We start from the raw sequence: 17,918 nt of genomic DNA, 5'->3' as shown, positions 1-17,918 counted from the left end.
AAACGAAATAAGTGCGATGTTCACAATAATGATGGCAACACTTCATAACAGTGTTGCAGTCTGACACAGAGCTGAATTCTATTATGTCCTATCAGATCAGTGTAATTTCACTGATTACAAAAGGATAGCTAAGCTAAAATAACTAAGTAACTAAGTCAGTCAAAGGAAAAGGGGTAAAAAAAAGTGAAACTCTGAAGTATATTTTTGTCACAGAAGAATGGTATTTAAGTAAAGTTTTCTTTTAAAAAAGTAATCAGATTTCACTTTTAATTGTAGTCTGGAAAGAAAAAAGCACCCTTTAAAGCACTTTGCAATACTTGTGTTACAACTGAAATATAGGTCGCTGGGTTTTCTTCCCAATCAGTCTAAATCTGAATGTCTTATGCCAATTTTGAGTAAACAGAAGTAATTGAGAAGACAATTATTACAAAGAGCAAGCTGGTTTTGGCTGGAGCATATTATGTATTTTTCCTTATTACTAATGTCACAAAACAGGCACAGCTCATAATCTACATAGAGCTGCTCGTAATCAGCTATACTTAATGAACCATTTACTCATGAATAGGCCAGCGAAAATACTGTTCATTTTCCAATCTGCAGATACATTTCCTGTGTTCTGCCAATTAGCAATACACTAGCCAAAACAGAGGTAGCTTTAGAGTTAAGACACTATATACAGGACTAAAACAGAAGGCAGTCTATTACATGCCAAGTATTTGGACTCCCATCACATTTTTGAGCATATACAAATCAATATACAAATAAAAACCATGGGTTTTTTTTGGTTTTGGGGTTTGTTTTTTTTTTTTCATTAACTACACTCTTAATTGCAAAAATTCTATGCGATACATTACATTTACATCTAGCTTTCATCTACTTTGAGGTCAAGAAAAATTAGGAAAAATTTCCTCATTGGCATGTTCTAGGTGTAAAATTTTACTTTTTTTTATACTTCCATTTATTTATTTAAATGCTAATTCAATAAATCTTAGACCAAGTAATTCCTTCAATGTCATCAAATTACTTTTCAATGTTACAGTTTTGATCATTTTGAGCCACCCAGAAGCTACTTCTTTACCCAAACATGAACAGGAGGAGATGGTGCCCCAACCCTGGAACCTCTGAAGTCGCCAGTAGAAAATACAATAAAGTTTTGCATATTTTGTGTTCCAGTGTTACTAGCTGCAGAATTACTCAGTCTAGAGAAAAAGCTTAAAAAAATAGGGAAAAGAAAAAGATGACTAGTTTAAGAGAAGAAAAATAATTTCATGTTATTATATTAGAATCAGCATGTTTTACTCACCAGGTGCTCTGGGCTATTTGCATTTATATTGATCAGAAATGTAAAATTGTAAAGCTAGTTTCACTGTATTACGGCATACTAAGAAAAAAAATGAGGCACTTTTATTGAAGACGCAGCAATTGCCACTTAAAGAATAAAATTATCCCCTCTGAGCACCTGCCCCAGAGGCTGCGGACAGGGCACCGCTTACATGTTTGTATTAGCAGTCGATGTGAGCCACTCCCCAGCCAAGCCAATGATGTCCAGTCCTGTGGACAGCTGGTTGAAAAAGCGGGGATGACCTGGGAAGAGAATTGAGAGCAACTCAGAGCAACTCCGCCACCATCTCCCAGCTTTCAGGTTTAACACCACCCCCACAGACCCACTTTTCCGACGCCGAGAGCAGTTCTGCACCGTGACACCCTCGAGTCACGTTTCCAAACCAAGTCGTGCTCATGGGTAGACGGTTCAGCCACGCTCGTGGTTGTCTTATTACAATCCTGCAAACACGCTTTGGAGAGAGCTCCTGTGTGCAACCATTAGCGTTAAAATTAAAATAGAGACCCTCAAAGCGTGTAAAACACCTCGGGAAGCTCTCCAGAGGCTACCGCCGACCCTTGCAGTGCTGGCAGCTCGGCGCGGGGGGAGTTGGCGGTAACGACCTGCAGGTGCTGAGTCTGTTTGCATTTGAATGAAGGAAGCGAGGGAGGCTTCCCGGCTCGGGAGGAGGCGCCGGTGGCTGAGCGGGCAGCGCCCCCGCGCGGAGGGGCCCCAAACCCCCACATGGTGTAAGAGCTGGGATTCACTTCGCCTCCCAAACAAAGGCTGTGCTATCAAACCGGAGACAACCGCCTCCCTGTGTTCCAGCCAAAACCTGTTTCAACAACTTTCGTAAGCAATAAGCCCGGCTATTGAGGGTCTGCTTTTCCAGCATGAAGAGATGAAATTCCTAACAAACGATGACGCGCTCGGGGCGGGTGGGGAGGTGTCATGGTTTACCTCTTCTCTCCGCTGTCTTGGGAAAGGACAGGCGGACAGCACTCTGGGGACAGCGCAGCCCGGAGGGACCCTGTCACGTCGCATCTGGCTCAGCACGGGGAACATCAGCATCTTTTGACATGAAGAAATAAATGCAATTCTGCTCCGAGCGATGTCAGCGGGAACCTTTCGGAGCCTCCCGGCGCTGCCACGTCTCGGCACATCCTGAAGAGGAGGCAGCCCCGGGAACGGGGCGCGAGGGGGGGAACACGGGGGCTGAAGCCCAGAAATAGCCCATCGGCTTAGCCGTTTGCTTTGCGGTTCGGCACTTCTCTCCCTTGCCGTGACACGGTTTGGGAAGTTGTTTTAAGAGACATTACGCTGTCCTCCCAAAGCTGTCAGCGAGCCTGACACCTGCCGAGGCTGACTCAGCCCCGCTGGCTTTAAAGAGAGCTTTGTCTGGAGAGAGAAGCGAGCCCTTGGGCACCGGGGGGTCAGGGCGTGTGTCCTGGGTCGTCAGGCGGCTCGAGCAGCTCTTTCTTAGAGCTGCACCAGGTACTGCTTTGAGAAGAGCTTGAGTCTGACCGGATACCTGCATCTCAGCTCCCGGGAGAGATCCTGCCGGTCCCGCAGAAGCCCCAGGAGAGGTGAGGGTGAGAGAAAGAGCTTGCTTGACATCCTGGCTCAATCAACACTGGAATGACGGTGCAAGCACACAGCCCGCGGGGACCAGGGCTTCGCTGCTGGCCGCTTGTTCGCCACTTGGTGCGAAATATGCTCCCCTTGGATGAAGCGCACAAAATCGAAGTATGCCCCTTAAACTCCTGAACAAATCAAACTACCATGTAGACGGGAGAAGACAGGAAGCCGACTGCCACGTTTGTTGTCAAGACTTTGCTCCTCGAGGGCACCGCTTTGGGTTTTTTCAGCTGCGTAAGTACACAGAGGAGAAAGCAGCGTCCCCTCCTTCGGGAGACACTGCTCGTAGCTGCCTGGCCAGAGCTGGGCGGACAAAAGCCTCCTTCTACAGCACCCGCCACGGCTGAGCTGTGCGAAGGATGCTGCTCGCCGGGCTGAGCCCTGAACCGCTGGAGAGAGACCGAGGACGGGAGACAGGGACCCCGCTCCAGTTCCTGACCTGCTTGGCGACGTACAGCAGTGGTGACTTGTTGCCAGCCGAGCTTTCTCATGATACAGATGTAAAACATTTCGGGACACAGCCTGAGAGAGCAAAGGCTTTGCTCTAGAGCCTGGCTGCATCTCACCCGGTAAAATAAGTGCTTATAAACGGGTATTTCTATCTGATTCAGAAGGACTAAGGCGGGAGGGGCTCCTAAGTAATGAGCTGAAATCCACAGGGTTCCTTTATTGACGATTTCTAGGATTTCGGTCTCTTTTTCATTAAACGTCTGGTGAACATAAAGAAGAAAAACTGCAAATTCAGTGCCATTTATGCCCTCATTTACCTAATGATATTGCTCCCCGGAGATACAGACAGCTCGCATTTCATCAAGTGAAAGAGATTACGTCTTAAAAACTTGTTTCTGGGCACTGCAAACAGCACCGAGACCTGCCCGCCGGGACAGATGGGGCCATCAGTAACTATAGTTACTAAACGGAGACATTTCTATCTCCCGCAGACAGCCCTGGAGCTGAGCCTCCGCGGAGGCAGAGGTGAGGGCGTGGAGAGGGTGTGAGTTTATCTCCGTGGGCTCAGTCCCGCTCCCCTCACCGTGGGTCAGAGAAGAGCCCCAGGAGGGCACTCTCCAGAATAGAGTGCGTGAACCTACCTGTCCTCACTCCATATTTCAGCGTGTCCCGGCAGTCCACCAAGATCTGCTCCAGGGACTCGGGGTTGTCCGAGAGCTCCAGGTTGAAGCCCTCCATGCCCTCCAGGAGCTGGTGTGGGTGGTGGAAGTCCAGCACTTTGGTGGATCTGTCAAACGTCTTCTTCACGTAATTGAGGAGGATGTCCACAACCTCCAGCAGAAACTGCATGGTCTGTTCCTCGCCATTCTTGGCGGGCAGCAAATCTGAGGGCCAAATCAGCTGTCAGTGCCTGCTTTGAGAGGGAGACGCCGAGATGAACCAGCCCCGGCAGCTTTCGCAGGATCTGGAAGACAGAGCTTCCCGGCCAACCCCGCTCGATCCCCGCTGGCTCCGAACTCCCAGCCCCTCGGGAACAGCGGGGACACCTCCCGAGTCCGAGAGCACACCGACCCCCGCCAAGGAACCCAGCTCCCTTCCCAGACCTCCTCCCTCGTCAGTGGCCCCGTGCCAGCAATCACACACGATCTCATCGCTATTTTGCTAAGGAGGAAATAAAATATAAAATCCCTCTCCTGGCGGACGTTGGCTCCGGAGGGACCTCGGGGAACCGCTGGAGCACAGCTGCACAGGATCAGCCCAAAGCGCGCAGAATTGTGTTTCAGGCAGCTCGGACACATCGCCAGTGCGGCTCTCAAACACACACACAGAACAAGGTTTCTTTCTGTAAAGTGTTTACCTCTGGCATACAGATTGGAGAAGTCGGTCTCGGTGCGCCGGAACCTGGATTCCTTCTCGCTGTTCTCGCATGCCAGAAGGGTCTTGGAGGACTGCCTTTCCTTCAGGGAGCTGACGATCCGGCCCTTGTCTTCCAGGCTGTTGGTCCTTTGCAGGAACCCTACATCGTTATTGCAAGGTGCACAGGTCAGAGTTTTCTCGCTTCCCATCATGTTTAGAAATAGGTAAAGCAGCTCTCCAGACAACAGTTCAAAGCGATGTTGGCTCTGGATCTGACTAATGAGGCCAGGAATAAGGGTATTTATGGGGATTATTTGCCTCCAGGAGAGAGAGCTCAAAATGCCATCAACTGCAAAAACCCAGCCATGCAAAAAACAAATTTTCGTCATTTAGTGCAGTGGTAAATTCTTATTAAGTCGATCAGACAGATTCCACTTTAGTAATCAGCCACTGGAAGAGAGTTCAGGATGAGTCAATGCTATTTCAGCCTGCAGGCGAAGTTTATGGACCCAGCAGACAGGGGCAATGATGTATGATTAAAATCAGGGCCACTTTCAGCTCTCCTCGTGGTGCTCTCACGCACAAAAGGCATGAGAACAAGTAGGCATTCTGGAGCAGCCGTCCTGGGCGCGCCAGACCTCTAAGGACACCGGTGGCACTCATCAACCCACCTTCCTGTTACCAGTACCTACCAGCGCGTGTCCAGGAGATGAGGATTTTCCAGCTGAAAAGACGCTCCGATACTAACACTAATCAGCCCGGACTCTCTAGGAGCTCCGCTCCCTATAGAGACGCGGCCCTGGAGCCCAGGACCTGATCTCAGCTACTGTTGTTACGTGGGAACGGCAATAACAGATCCCCTCGCCCCACGAATGACACCGGTGGGCGCCACGCGGGGCCAGTGGCCGGTATCAAGACCCGTCTGCTTTAACAAGGCAGGGAGAGCAGTTAATTTTCAGGATTTGATCCACTAAATCCATGCCCCCTAAAACATTTGTAGTGTTGGGCATTTGTTATTAACGAAGGCGAGGCTGCAGCGAGCGTGCCCGTATGAAAGATACACCAGTAACGATTCAACCCGAAGCCTATCGCAGCTGGAGATGTCCGTCAGCTGGGAGGATTTTGCTACGAGGACAACCAACGCCGTAACTGCTCACATCTAAGTCCCCCGACGCCCTCCGCTTTCCAGCCGTGCAGCTCCGCTCTCTGCAGCCCCGACGGCGCAGCGGGACCGCTGGCTCCGCAACCACATCTTCGTGCGGAGAGAAGGGAGAGACACCGAGCGGCGGCAGGGATGGCTCCAGGCCCGGTACCGGTGCCTCACAGCCTGCTGCCAGCCCGACAGTCCCGTAAGCTACCGAAAGCGTAGCGCTCGGCCGGCAGCCCCTTCTGCATCAGTCGGGCCTCCAAACCAGTCTCCGAGAGGGTCGTTGGCAGGCGGGTTTGTCTAGCCGCTCCTTTCAGTGAATGTTTTGCCTGTTAATACTGATCTGCCAATTACTTTCTTTCTGTGATGGTTTTAGCAATATGAGTTATAGAAGGGGAAATCCCCTCCCCCAAAAAACTATTTAAAGGAATCTCTCTTCTTGCATGAGTTGAGAGCAGCCGTCCAGGATAGATGAAGTTTTTTTAAATTTTTTTTCCCTTTTTAAAGTTTTGTTACTAGTGCCTTTAACGGCGCTGGCAGCGATCCCTGCTGCTGCCCGCCTGCTCGGGAGGTGGAGCAGCTGGTTCTGAACCAGGTCCCGTCTAGGCTGAATTCCGGAGCAATCCTCTTTCTGCAGGTCCTGTGGCTTCGTTTTGTTTTATTTTTGCCACGTCTTTCTTCTAGGCTCTCGGTGGCAATGCTCAGCGAGAAGAATCACCGCGAGAAGAGACTGCCCCCAAGACCAGCCACGCTCTGCCCGGCGTGCGGGCACGGCCCTCGGGGGCTCCGGTGGGAAGCGACGGGTCAGCGCTCCAGTCACCGAGGAAGGCTGCGGGTGCCTCCGGTTCGGCTCGTCCCGGGTTTCGAGGGGCCGGGGCTTCCCCGAACCGGCGCAGCGCCAGGGATGCGGGGCTCAGCTCTTGCCCGCACGGTCCCGCGGCGGCTCCTCGGCCCTTCGTCAGCTCCTGAAGGCGGCGGGGAACACCCGGGGCTCGGAGCGGCTCCGCGCGGGGCCCGCGAGGCTGCTCGAGGGCAGAGGGTGAAGAAAAGAAGCCCGAAAGGAGGAGCTCGCTGCCTCCCGCCGTCAGCTCGTTCGGCTGCGGGTACCGTGCCGTTCCCCAGGTTGCCACGGCGGAATTCCAAGAGCCTGGAGAGACCAGGAGAGCCCAGCAGGGCAGAGGCAGCCCCTGCCGTGAGGCCGCCGGACACTCCTCTTCCCCGAATTCCTCTCGTTTCCCGAGACGCTCCCCGACGCCGAGCTGCGTCCCGGGGAGCCTCGAGGGCTCCTTCCACGCCCTGAAGGAAGCGCGTGGCTGTAGCAAACCTCTCCTCCGTACCTTATGTGAAGAGTAAGGTCGTTGTAGGAGAGATCCAGGTAGTTGCAGCGTATCAAACGGCATCCGCGCAGCCTCCCCTGTGGCAGTGGAGAGCGCTGCCTCTCCCCGCGGCCCCTGCCTCCCGCAGGTGCTCTGCTGGCAGGTACTTCCATCCGCGCCCTTTTTAAAGAGACCGAGTTGTTAAAAGCCGAGTAAAACCAGACCGGCGAGGCAGTCCCTCGGTCCCCAGCGTCACCACAAATCCGGCGCGATTTCACCGCAGGGTTCGCTCGGGGCAGATGTGTGACCGCCGCGGGGACGGCGCGAGGCAGGGACACACCTGCGGGTCGCTGCACGTCGAGTTTCTGACTGAAACGGCAGCTTTTGAAATCCCACTCTCCCGCGTTGCTCGCTGGGCTGGGAATCCTCAGCTAGCGGGGACCAAGCGGCTGCAGACGCACCTGAGCAATTCTACTGTGTCGAGTATTCCCACTGGTGCCAAGCGAAGGTTAGCAGGATCGGTCCCAGCAGCGATAATAATTGCCGAGGTGGGAGTGAAAGGTGTAGCATGCAACTCCAGACACAGGGAAAAATCTGCCCACAGTTTGCCCTCTCGGAAGTGGCAGAGGCAGGGCTCTTTTCAGGAGGCGGCTTTCAATCAAAAAGGAAAGGAGCTAATCCTTAAATCGGTCAGTTGTTTCAGAAGAAATGACATGTATCTTGGATAGGTAATTACTGAAAACGTCAAGCACATGATATACAGTATGAGTGGAAGAACCGACTCATTGTTCAAGACCTTCCTTTTCCTGGAGCTCAACCCTTATTTAAAGTTTGCATTCAAAACAAATCGATTTCCATGTGATACACACAGAAAGAACAATTCCGAGACACCTGGTTTACTATAGCTTTGTAACTGCACAATATTTAGGGTCCAGAATGATGCCTGGTGAAAGGGAAGGACGAGGGGATATCATCTGTAACAGTCAAACGTCAGGTGGTTTAGCATATTTAATTAGGACTCTTGGCAACCTTAGTACTTCCCTCGATATCTTTACCAAAGACAATCTTCCCTCTGTCTTTGTGAAGGTGTTACGTTCAAGTGGGAGGGCTCATACGAGCGAAAACAGTGGTCGGTATTGAATCAGAGCATTCCAAATCACCGTCACCATTCAGGATATATTTTTAATGTGAACCAGAAAAGAGCCAGAAAAGGGAAACCGAGCACTAAACTCGCTCCAAAATACAACAGCCCTGCTTGTTTTGAATTCCCTTCACAAAGCCTCAACTGCGCTCTCTTTTGCCTCTCTCACATCCAAAATGGTGGGATATGTCATTTTCAGCGTATTTGATCTCATTGAGAGAAGCTACCATGTCCCTCTGTAACCCCGGTAGTCTAAGCAACACGGAGCAAGCCTAACGGTGCGTTACTTTATCAGTTCTGCTTGCAGGGCTAAATTAAAATGATGATGAAAAAGCCCATCGCTCCAGCCACCGAGGGGACTGGTAGGGAAACGGTCCATTAAACCCAGATCAGGAGCTATTTATAGAACTAAGCGACTACTCGTTAATGTCGCCTGCGGGTACCAATGAAACCTCTGATAGACACTGGGCTAAACATTTGCACCCTGATTCTTTCCCAGTCCAGACTTCCACGCAACAAAACGTTTAGCGAATGAGCTTCGATTCGCGCAAGTAGGGCAAGAGGTTTAAATATATCTTTGCTTTGAAAAAGGCCCGTTTCTCCCACGAAATAATCTCCCGTCCTCCCAAAGAGGGGTAGCTGGGCTCAATGGGAAATAATTTCTATTCATAAGGGGCACGGGCTAAGCTGAACGATTGACCTCATCAGCAAATGAAGATTTGACTGTTTGTCTCCGAAAGCAAAGGCGCTACTGAGAAATCCAGAGGAGAAGGACAGCTTGTTATCTGCAAATGAATCTCATGCTATAACGTTGCGATCTGATTGTGCATTTGTTTCCCTTCCTGCATTTCATGTGCCGCCGCTCTGACTGGCTGCCAGCGCTATCTTACCAGCGCAGCGAGCTGACGAATCGCTCTTTAATAAGGCTCTCGTTAATCTTTTTCCCCCAGGAGATCTGTATTTTCTAGTCAGATAAGGCTGAAAAATCTCAGAGAGCGAGAGGCGGCCAAGCCTCCCCCCCGGCTGGTTCCTGGCCTCCAGGCTCCCCGCGCCGCGCGTGCCGACCCGCACCCCCCGTTCATGGCGGGAGGAGCGGGGCCGCTGCGCTGGGCGGCCGGCAGGGGGCGCCGGGCAGCGCGGGGCGCGGCGGAGGGAGCGCGGGGGCTACTCACCGCAGATCTTCAGCCCGATCTTCCTGGTGCACCCGTGAGCCACGCCGCACCACGAGTCGTAAGCTGGAAGAGAAGGTAGAGACGTTCCGCTGGGGCGGCGGGGCTGCCTTGCAGCCGAGATGTTTTCCCGCACCGGCCCCCGCACCGCCCTTCTCGGGCAGCCGGGGCCAGGGTGACAGCGAGGGGACACGCCGGCCCGCCCAGAGGCGACGGAAAGGCACCCGGGACCCGAACGTCTAATAATTTACCGGCGGGGCTCCAGGGACGTGGCAGCTTAAAATAAAGCGGCGTGAAATGGGGTCACGTAAGAGCTCGGGAATTAATTGTGTGAAAAATAGTATTTGACTGGATGATGGGACGTGCGCGGCTGAGCCCCGCCCGGGCTGCCGGCGGCGGCGCGAGGGACGCTCCCGGCCCGGCCCCCGCGCCCCTCGCCCGGGGGTCACCGCCGCCCCGACGGGAGGGGGACGGGCTCCTTCCCAGCGCCCGTGAGCCCGAGGCAGCGGGGAGAGAAGCCCGGGGCTGAGGTGGAGGGGCACAGCCGAGCCTCTCGGCCCCTGGCCGGGCTCTGAGGGGACCGAGGGGACGCGGCAGCAGAGGGGTTCGGACGGGGCTGGCTCCTCGGGACGGGGAGGGGAGCGGCCGGGCACCGGGCAGGGAAAGGCGGGCAGGGTGGGGTACTGCTGGCTGAGGTTATCTCGTTTTTAGCCGAGTTGCCAGTTAATTCGATTTCTGCGTGTGACACTTGAGCCGAAGGCAGCCGAACCTATCACCCTCGCCTGGAACAAGACCCGGGGCTGCCGTTCGCCCCCTCCCCCGTTCCTTCCAGTTGCAGAATAATGAAAATAATGACTTCGATGCTAGTGCCTCGTCGCCCTTTCAGGGTAAAAGCTATTCCCCGCCTTGCTGTGCTTGACAACCTTTCATTTCTTACTGTTGCCCGCTCTTTGTCTCTAATGCTTTATAGCATCGAGTCTCTTTCTTATTTATTTTCAGTAGGCGACGGTCTGAATTGCCTGGCAGCGCCGTAAACTGATTCCCTATCCACCTGCAGCAGCCTCTGCTTCCCACTCACACCTCAATAACTCAAGGCGAATTCAGAGCAATTAGGAATACAAGGCTTTGAAAAGCTACAATTAGCATCCAAATTTCGCTTGATTACAGGCTTCAGCGCAGGCTGAAAGGAAGCTGCAGAATTAGCATTTATAAAATGTAAATGGGAGGGGGGAACCCGCTTTAAGCCACTGGTGTAACTTCGCCCTTTAACCGATTCATTTTCCACACCCCTCACAACATTCCGATTTTTTGGCTATCCAGGCGTTCAGTTTAGTGTTTGAATCCCTCAAAGGTGGCTGAAAGATAAAGGCAGCGCTGGCCGCTGAGGTGGGCTTTTCCTCCCAGCATCTCATCCGCCACGAACCAATCTCTCCCTCTCCCACCACGAAGATGGTTTCTTTGTGTAAAGCACTTTCCCTACCTCTCCTAACGGCGCGGAATGGGGCTTCGCGGATTTATCGTTTCGTTTCGAAAAAGGCCTTTCCAAGCCTAAGTGGTGAAAGCCTCCAAAAATACTTTAAACGAGGAAAATATTAAAACCTACTTGTGGGTCGTAAATTAGTCGGGGCGGGGTCCGGAGCGTCGTTGGAGGACGAGGGAGCGGAGGAAGCCATCCTTTCAGACAAGCCCCAGTCCCCGGAGCCCGGGTGTCCTCCGATATTCCTCTGTGGGGTGGGCAGGAAGGAATTTGCTGGAAGGGAGAAAAGGCGGTTTTAGCCTTGTGGGCTCCCGGAGTCCCGCCCTGAGCCCAGCCCGAGCCTGGGGCCCGGCAGGACGGGCCGCGAACGGACGCAAAACGGGAGACGCCTCGACAGGCTGAGGAGCACAATCGCCCCTTCGCTGGACGCCGAGGAGCGGTCCCCCGCGCCTGAGTGACGGATTTAGCAGAGCATGAAGCCTATGGCAATGACAGCGGTGGCCGCCGAGCAGGGCGATTGCGTGGCGCGCCTCAACGGAAACCAACGTGCAAAGCGGGCTTCGAAATTACCGGCCCGAGCGACCTACGGTCCCGTAGGAACGGAGCCCGGTTCTGTGCGTTATCACCCGAGCCTGGCTCGGCGTTCCGGGAAGGCGCGTTTCGCCCCTGTCCAATGGCGGGCGCCGCGCACATCTGTGTTCGCACGCCCCGGTTTCAGCAGACCGGGACCGGTACGTGCTCCGACACCGGCCAGGGCTCTCCCGTGCCCGCGCTGGCGTTCGCGGTACAAATGGCAGGAGGAGGCATGTCTGTCTGGGGGAAGGAAGGTGCTGGACCGGCCCTCTCTCCTCGCCAGATGTTGAGCTCCTTCCTGGCGGACACGGTGCTCCGGTAACCGGTGCAGTGTCGCTGATCGAGAATTGCCGGGTCAGTGCCCCGCTCATCTCTTTGTCCCCACGTCTACCTGCGATTTATTTCATTCCCCTTGTAAAGAAAATGAAGGTCGCGGTAACGAACGAACGATTTCTTTGTTAGCCGCTTTTTCAAGTCCTTAGCTAACCGATTCATTTCCACTGCCGGGCGGATTGACGCCCAAGTGTAAACGCAACGGATCAATGATTTCAATGGAAAACGGGTTTTTCTCCCTTTTTTTTTTTTAAAAAAAAAAAAAAAGAGGAAAAAGGTAACAGCCATAAAACAGAAAGAGATCCTCGAGACAATACCTGGAAGTGAAGTAACAGGTTAACACAATGTCTAAGGCGCCGGCTATCTCAAAATACCTGTTATCCCTTTGTAGGTACGACAGCGACCAAATCCGATTTTAGGGGGAAGCAAAAAAAAAAACAAAGCCCAAAACACCCAAAAAGCTCCAGGTCTTGAAAGAGGTTCCCAAAGGGTTGAAAAAATAGGATACTGTTCAGAGGAGACTTACCGAAGGGGCGAGCGGGCGGCTCTTACCGCCGGAGTCCAGGCGGGGCGACTCCAGTCGGGGAGCGACCTGCCGCTTATAAACTCAGCCAGAAACGACGTCGGAATACCAATCGCGCCGCCGAATTTAATACGAGATGACCTTTTTTTTTTCCCCGAGAAGTGCTCGGATTTGCTTTTTTAAAAGCGTGAATCGCCCGTTGATCTGCTTCGACGCAGGCATGAGTCACAGGGCTGCCGCCCCCCTCCGCTCGGGGACCGGGGACCGCCGGGGCGGGGAGGGGCGGCTCGGGGCTCCTGCCTCGCCAGCCCCCCCTCCGCCTTTTCCCAGGCAGCACCGGCTCCACCCGAGGTCGTGGGCTGCGCTACCGGGCGGCGGGGCCGAACTGCCGCTTCGCGGTCGGTGCGAGCCACGAGTGAGCCCGGCGGGGTCCGTGCTAAGTGTAGCGTAGCGAAACCACCCCCCGCGCCGCGCCGGGGGCTCGGTGTGCCCGCGGCCGGCAGCGCCCTCCGCCCCGCTCTCCGCCAGAGGGTGGCAGAGGCACGGGCACCGCCGCGGTTTCTGCCTTCCCTGCCACAGGGGAACACCTGGATCTCTGTGACTTGCCCTCGGTGATGCCGTTAGATTGCGATTTCACGCCAGACATCGTTTTTGCTAAAAAGAGAAATGCTAAAACAACATTTTTCTTTGTGCCCTCGAGAACCCCAGACCTGTGTTTCTCCATCCCACACCACAAACACTCTTCGCCAACACCTGGCCGCGGTGCTACATTTAAGCACGTCGCGGTAGCTACGCAGATGCCTCAACCAAACCCTTCTCACAAAGATGGCACATAAGAGCCTGGAAGGAATCTGCAATGAGACGGGAGGAGGGGAAACAGCCAGATGGAGCCAGCGAATTTCATCCCGGGCGGGGGCTGCTGGGCAGCGCAAGGAACAGCAGGGACGTGTCCTTCTTGAAGGACTTGAGGGAAGAGCAAAAACTTACAGGCCCTTTTAGGACAGGAGACCGACCAACTGATAGATGACATTAACTAGCCGAGACGATGGTTTTGTGGCGCGCTCGTGTTGTGTAGGAACAGCGCATGGAGCAAAAACACCAACAGCACAAACCCCAGCTTCTAAGCATAGCTTTAGATGAATTAAAGCCCTGGCTGACGTGACCTTTTGCCATCTAGTCCCGGCTATCGTTTTAAAGGTGATTTCAACCAATCGGGCAAAATGTTTGCTCAGTGCAGAGCGTGAGAAATAATACTATAACTAGAGCTAAGGGTCTTTGTAAGCGTAAATAAACATTCACGGGAAATTGTATCAGGCTTGCAGCGCAGAGACCCAAAGAAAAATCACGCAAAGACCTCTTAAGCTTCAGTGACAGCCGGCCGCAACCCGGCAGGGACCGTGCCCGGCAGGCACACAGCGTGTGCGCTCATTGCTTCCCCTCTGGCCCTCCAGAAGTGCGTGTGTCTGGACCGAATAGATAGATTTTAACATTAATATTTACATCCTCGTAGAGGCTGAGGGTCGCCGGGGAAAGGAGACAGACAATGAAGACCACGCAGGTCTTTCCGCGCCGCGCTGGAGTCCGCGGCCGGACCAGCTCTCCGCTCAGCACCGCGGACAGCGCCCGCCCCGCGCGGCACGGCCAGGCGGGGGTGGGGGCAGCCCCGCGACCCCCTCTCTGCGGGCGGGCGGGGGAAGGTCGAACCCGAGCCCCGCGGAGCCGGCGCCGCCCCCGCCGCACGCCCCGCGTCCCCTCTAGGTGGTGCTGTATCTCAAGCCCAGACCCTCAGCACAGCCGGCGTGCACAGAGCCCGCCCCGGAGCGGCTGCGGCTGCTCGGAGCCGGGCGAGGGTCTCTTCGTCCCGGCGGGAGGAGCAGGAGGCAGCGAATCCTGCGGCTCTGCGGGCCCCTCCTCGCTCTGCCCGCGCACCGACACCGCGCAAGGAACCACCCGACCTAAGCCTGACCCGCTCCAGCAGCTCCTCTCAGTACTTGCCGCGCCAGTTGAGAACTTTGGAACGCCCTTGCCAGATGTGCGGCAAGGCGAGAGTTCAAAGCCTTCCTCCGGCGGGGCTGCCTGGGCTTTCTGCTCAGCCCTCTTTTGCTATTTTCTCTTTCCCTGTGCCCGTCCCTCTCCTGTGGCACCACGAGCACAGGTTACAGAGAACCTCTGCCGGCTGGAGCCCCAGAAGACTCGGTCTGTTTTTGAACCCAGACATTTACTGAGGATGTGAAACACGCAGGAATAAACGCTGACCCACAGTATCAGCAAAGTATAATTCCCTTAGCTGAAGCTTGTAACCTGTGCGTTGCTTCGAACTCGCTTTAAAAAGCCGGGGATCACCTTCATCCACTAACTGGACATGCTACAATATAAATCTTGAGTACCCTGGGTGGGCACAGGAACGAAAGTTATACCACAAATATATTCAGCAACAAAGACCAGTCAATGCTTATACAGCGCTTATAACTGTGAGCATGTAAAAAATGACTGTGGCGGAGAGGAAGATTTTGTATTGCAGTCTATGGGTTTGAAAAGTGATCGTGCTTGCAGCTGCACCTAATATTGTAAGAGGCAGGAGCACCCCCTTCCCACAGGGTAAGGAGGGCATGATGTAACTGCACAGCAATGGAAAAGCAAACAGGGGAAAGGCACCGTACCTCAATGTTCCTTGTTTCTTCATATTCTGAACGACAGTAATAACATACATGCATTTAACTGTAGGCAGGGAAGTTAACTGGCCTTCTGGTGATTATTATGATGATATTGTTTTCCCCTCCAGTAGTGTTTTCTCTATTGCCTTTTAATTTGCGTTTTGTTTAGACTGTGAATATTTTAGCTGATGGGACCAGACACACCCTTTCCTTCAAAATGCATACAACAGTACATGCACTGAACGTCCGTCATGTTCCTGAAATTGTGGGTTTGTATTTTTATCTTTGCAGACTCTGATTATTTTTTTTTTAATCACAGTTAGAATAATTTGTAATCCAGTACATTATCACAAAATATATGCATTGCAGCAAGTAATTGTTTCTTTTCCCACCATCTTTGCCACAAAATTAAGTTGCATTTACCTGTGCCTTTGACAGAATGGAATAATTTCAATGGCAAATTTCCTTAAATTCTGACAAAGAAAAATTGGAAACCTGTCCAAAACTATTTTGAAAACTAAATTCAGTGCTAAAAATACTGATATAAAAACCCTGTGTATCAGGGTTTTTATATCAGTAACAAAACAAACAAACAAACAAACCCAAAATAGAATGTCAAGAAAAACAAACAAACTACTGCTCTAATTATTTGTCCCTGTCCAGAAAATTCTACAAATGGAAACTGGGTGAAGACTGCAGAGTCATACTTCTATTCTACAGATAACTTCAGATGTTTTATGGCAATTAAAAAAAATGTATTGATGGTGAGCGGTATGTTTGCTTTGGGTTGTATGATCAGTCAGTCACTGATGTATCCAGCTGTCTCATATTTAAGGATCAGGTCCATCACTTGAATTTCAAAGACAGCTCAAGATGAACTGCCAGCTAGAACATTTGGCACTGCTGTGATAAAGGGCGTTTAGAAAAGTCTAATCTGAAGCACATTGTTTTACATACTTGGTAGCTTCTTGTTTCAGGATGTCCCCTTCCTGATCCATGCTGGCACGTGTTGCTGTCCGTTTTGATCTGCTTCATCTGAAAAACATCCCAAAGAACAACCCACATCCTAAAACAACAGCAGCAGCAGCAAATCCCAATTTTCAATACCCCCTCGCAAACGTGGAAGTAAGCAAAGAATCCTCTTGCTTCCAAACCATAACAAAATACAACCCAAGAGAAAACCTTATTTATCTAGGTGGATCAAACAAAATTACTTATGTTGGGGATGTGATTGCAGCATGAAAGAATGATAACAAAAGTGATTGTATACCCAGTAAGTCTACTTTCTACCATTTTTATGGAATTTCAACTGTTTACCCTGTGTTTGAACTAAAAGTTTTCTTGCCTTCCCAATAACCCTGTGGAGCCAAGACAGCTAAATGCCTGGGTTTTCCCCTTGTGAAGTGTTGTTATAATTGTTACACGTCTCACTGAATTTTATCTTTTTATCCCATAGGAGGGCATCAGTTTACAACAAGAACATTCAGTAATTTCAGTAATGCTGCTGCAGGAGATATTGCAGTTTGGCTCTCCAATCTCAGAATGAATTTGGAGAGCTGGACTCTGGGATTGTTCAACATGTGATTTATTTAAATTAAGCATATTTCATAAAGAATCCTCAGGAAACAAGAAACATGGGCTTTTCCACTGCCTTTGAAAACACTTCTCAAGTCATCTCACACACGGCCTTTCATAAATCTCAAAAGTTTTCAGGACCATCATAGCTGTGAGCTTAACCAGGCTTTTTAATTATTATTTATTTATTTTTTCTTTTCCCTCTTTTCTCTGTGGTATAGAAGTCAGGTTTTGCCTTAAAGAATTTGTCAGTTCTCTCTGAATAGTCATCATTACTAGTGAAATTGTAGGCCTTCTGCAGCACAGTACTTAAACTCTCTCACCCTTCTGGTATCTTTTTAGCTACAATATTACAGAAATTGAAATAAATAACTTCCAAAAAGCAAGGTTTAATACACTTGATTGAAACAAGAGTGTTTTAAGCAGAAAACCAACATGTAAATTTTGTAACAAAACTCAAACTTAGCACAGAAACACAATCAGGATTACATGAACAGCCTCAAAAAGTACGGCTGGCACAGTGTACTCTCAGAAGTCAGATACCAAGTTTGCCCATCAGAGAATACAGATGGACAGGTAAGAAAAAACTTCTTTCTCTCTGTTTGACTGATTAGTTCATATTCCCTTATCTTAGCGGACTTAATTACCACTTATGATAAACAGGTTCCTTTTTGAGGAGGAGTGAATGACCTTTAAGCAAAGCAATCAGCTGTTACACATAGCTCTCTTTCACTATCAGTATAGAAGATTATGAGAGTATTGCTCAATTTTAAGAAAAAAATCCTTCTGCCAGATCAAGAGACTGATCAAGAAGTGATTCAAACTGAAGACATCCGATCCCAGGCAGAAAATCAGATTAAAGTTGTCATGTTACTGACACATATTCAGATCTATTTATGTAATAAGTTCTTGTCCTCTACTTTGGTCCTTCAAAACTTCTCTGCAAGCCCACATTTACCCAATGCTCTTGACTCCTCTTGCTGACATTTTGAAAGCTACATTGGAAGAAGACGACCACTGCAAAAAGCAGAGCTGCTGTCATTTGGGACAGTGTTAGCAACTCAGCATGAGTCCAAGAGATGCAACTTAGCCGTGTTATCTTTAACAGTTCATGTTCAGCCACAAAGAAAGTTTTCTAAAGTTTATGCACATCAGAAATAGAGCAGTGCTGCTCTGAACAATCAGTCAAGCCTAACTCCTCTCTTTATAATCATTAAGGCATACTTAATGATTTCAAGGGTTAAA

At 51.3% G+C, this 17,918-nt stretch overlaps 1 protein-coding gene across 2 annotated transcripts in view; it reads right to left on the bottom strand.

Moving 5' to 3' along the window:
* The window catches only part of GAD1 (glutamate decarboxylase 1), a 33,237-nt gene extending 20,422 nt beyond the window's left edge, over positions 1 to 12,815 (bottom strand). The window contains exons 1-6 of one of the 2 annotated variants that reach the window (XM_054070255.1): positions 12,448 to 12,815; positions 11,142 to 11,288; positions 9,542 to 9,604; positions 4,767 to 4,925; positions 4,051 to 4,293; positions 1,494 to 1,584 (exon numbers count right to left, since the gene is read on the bottom strand). In XM_054070255.1, the coding sequence (XP_053926230.1) occupies positions 1,494 to 1,584; positions 4,051 to 4,293; positions 4,767 to 4,925; positions 9,542 to 9,604; positions 11,142 to 11,211 (626 nt within the window). In that variant the 5' untranslated portion in view covers positions 11,212 to 11,288; positions 12,448 to 12,815. Of the gene's footprint in view, positions 1 to 1,493; positions 1,585 to 4,050; positions 4,294 to 4,766; positions 5,291 to 9,541; positions 9,605 to 11,141; positions 11,289 to 12,447 lie in introns of those variants that run through there. The other variant, XM_009555577.2, reaches the window with a different exon arrangement.
* Between the last annotated feature and the right edge of the window lie 5,103 nt (positions 12,816 to 17,918).

Source organism: Cuculus canorus, chromosome 6 (genome assembly GCF_017976375.1).
Source record: "Cuculus canorus isolate bCucCan1 chromosome 6, bCucCan1.pri, whole genome shotgun sequence".
Classification (NCBI taxonomy): domain Eukaryota; kingdom Metazoa; phylum Chordata; class Aves; order Cuculiformes; family Cuculidae; genus Cuculus; species Cuculus canorus.
Note: the sequence above shows the minus strand (reverse complement) of the source record. Positions and strands in the feature narration are given on the sequence as shown.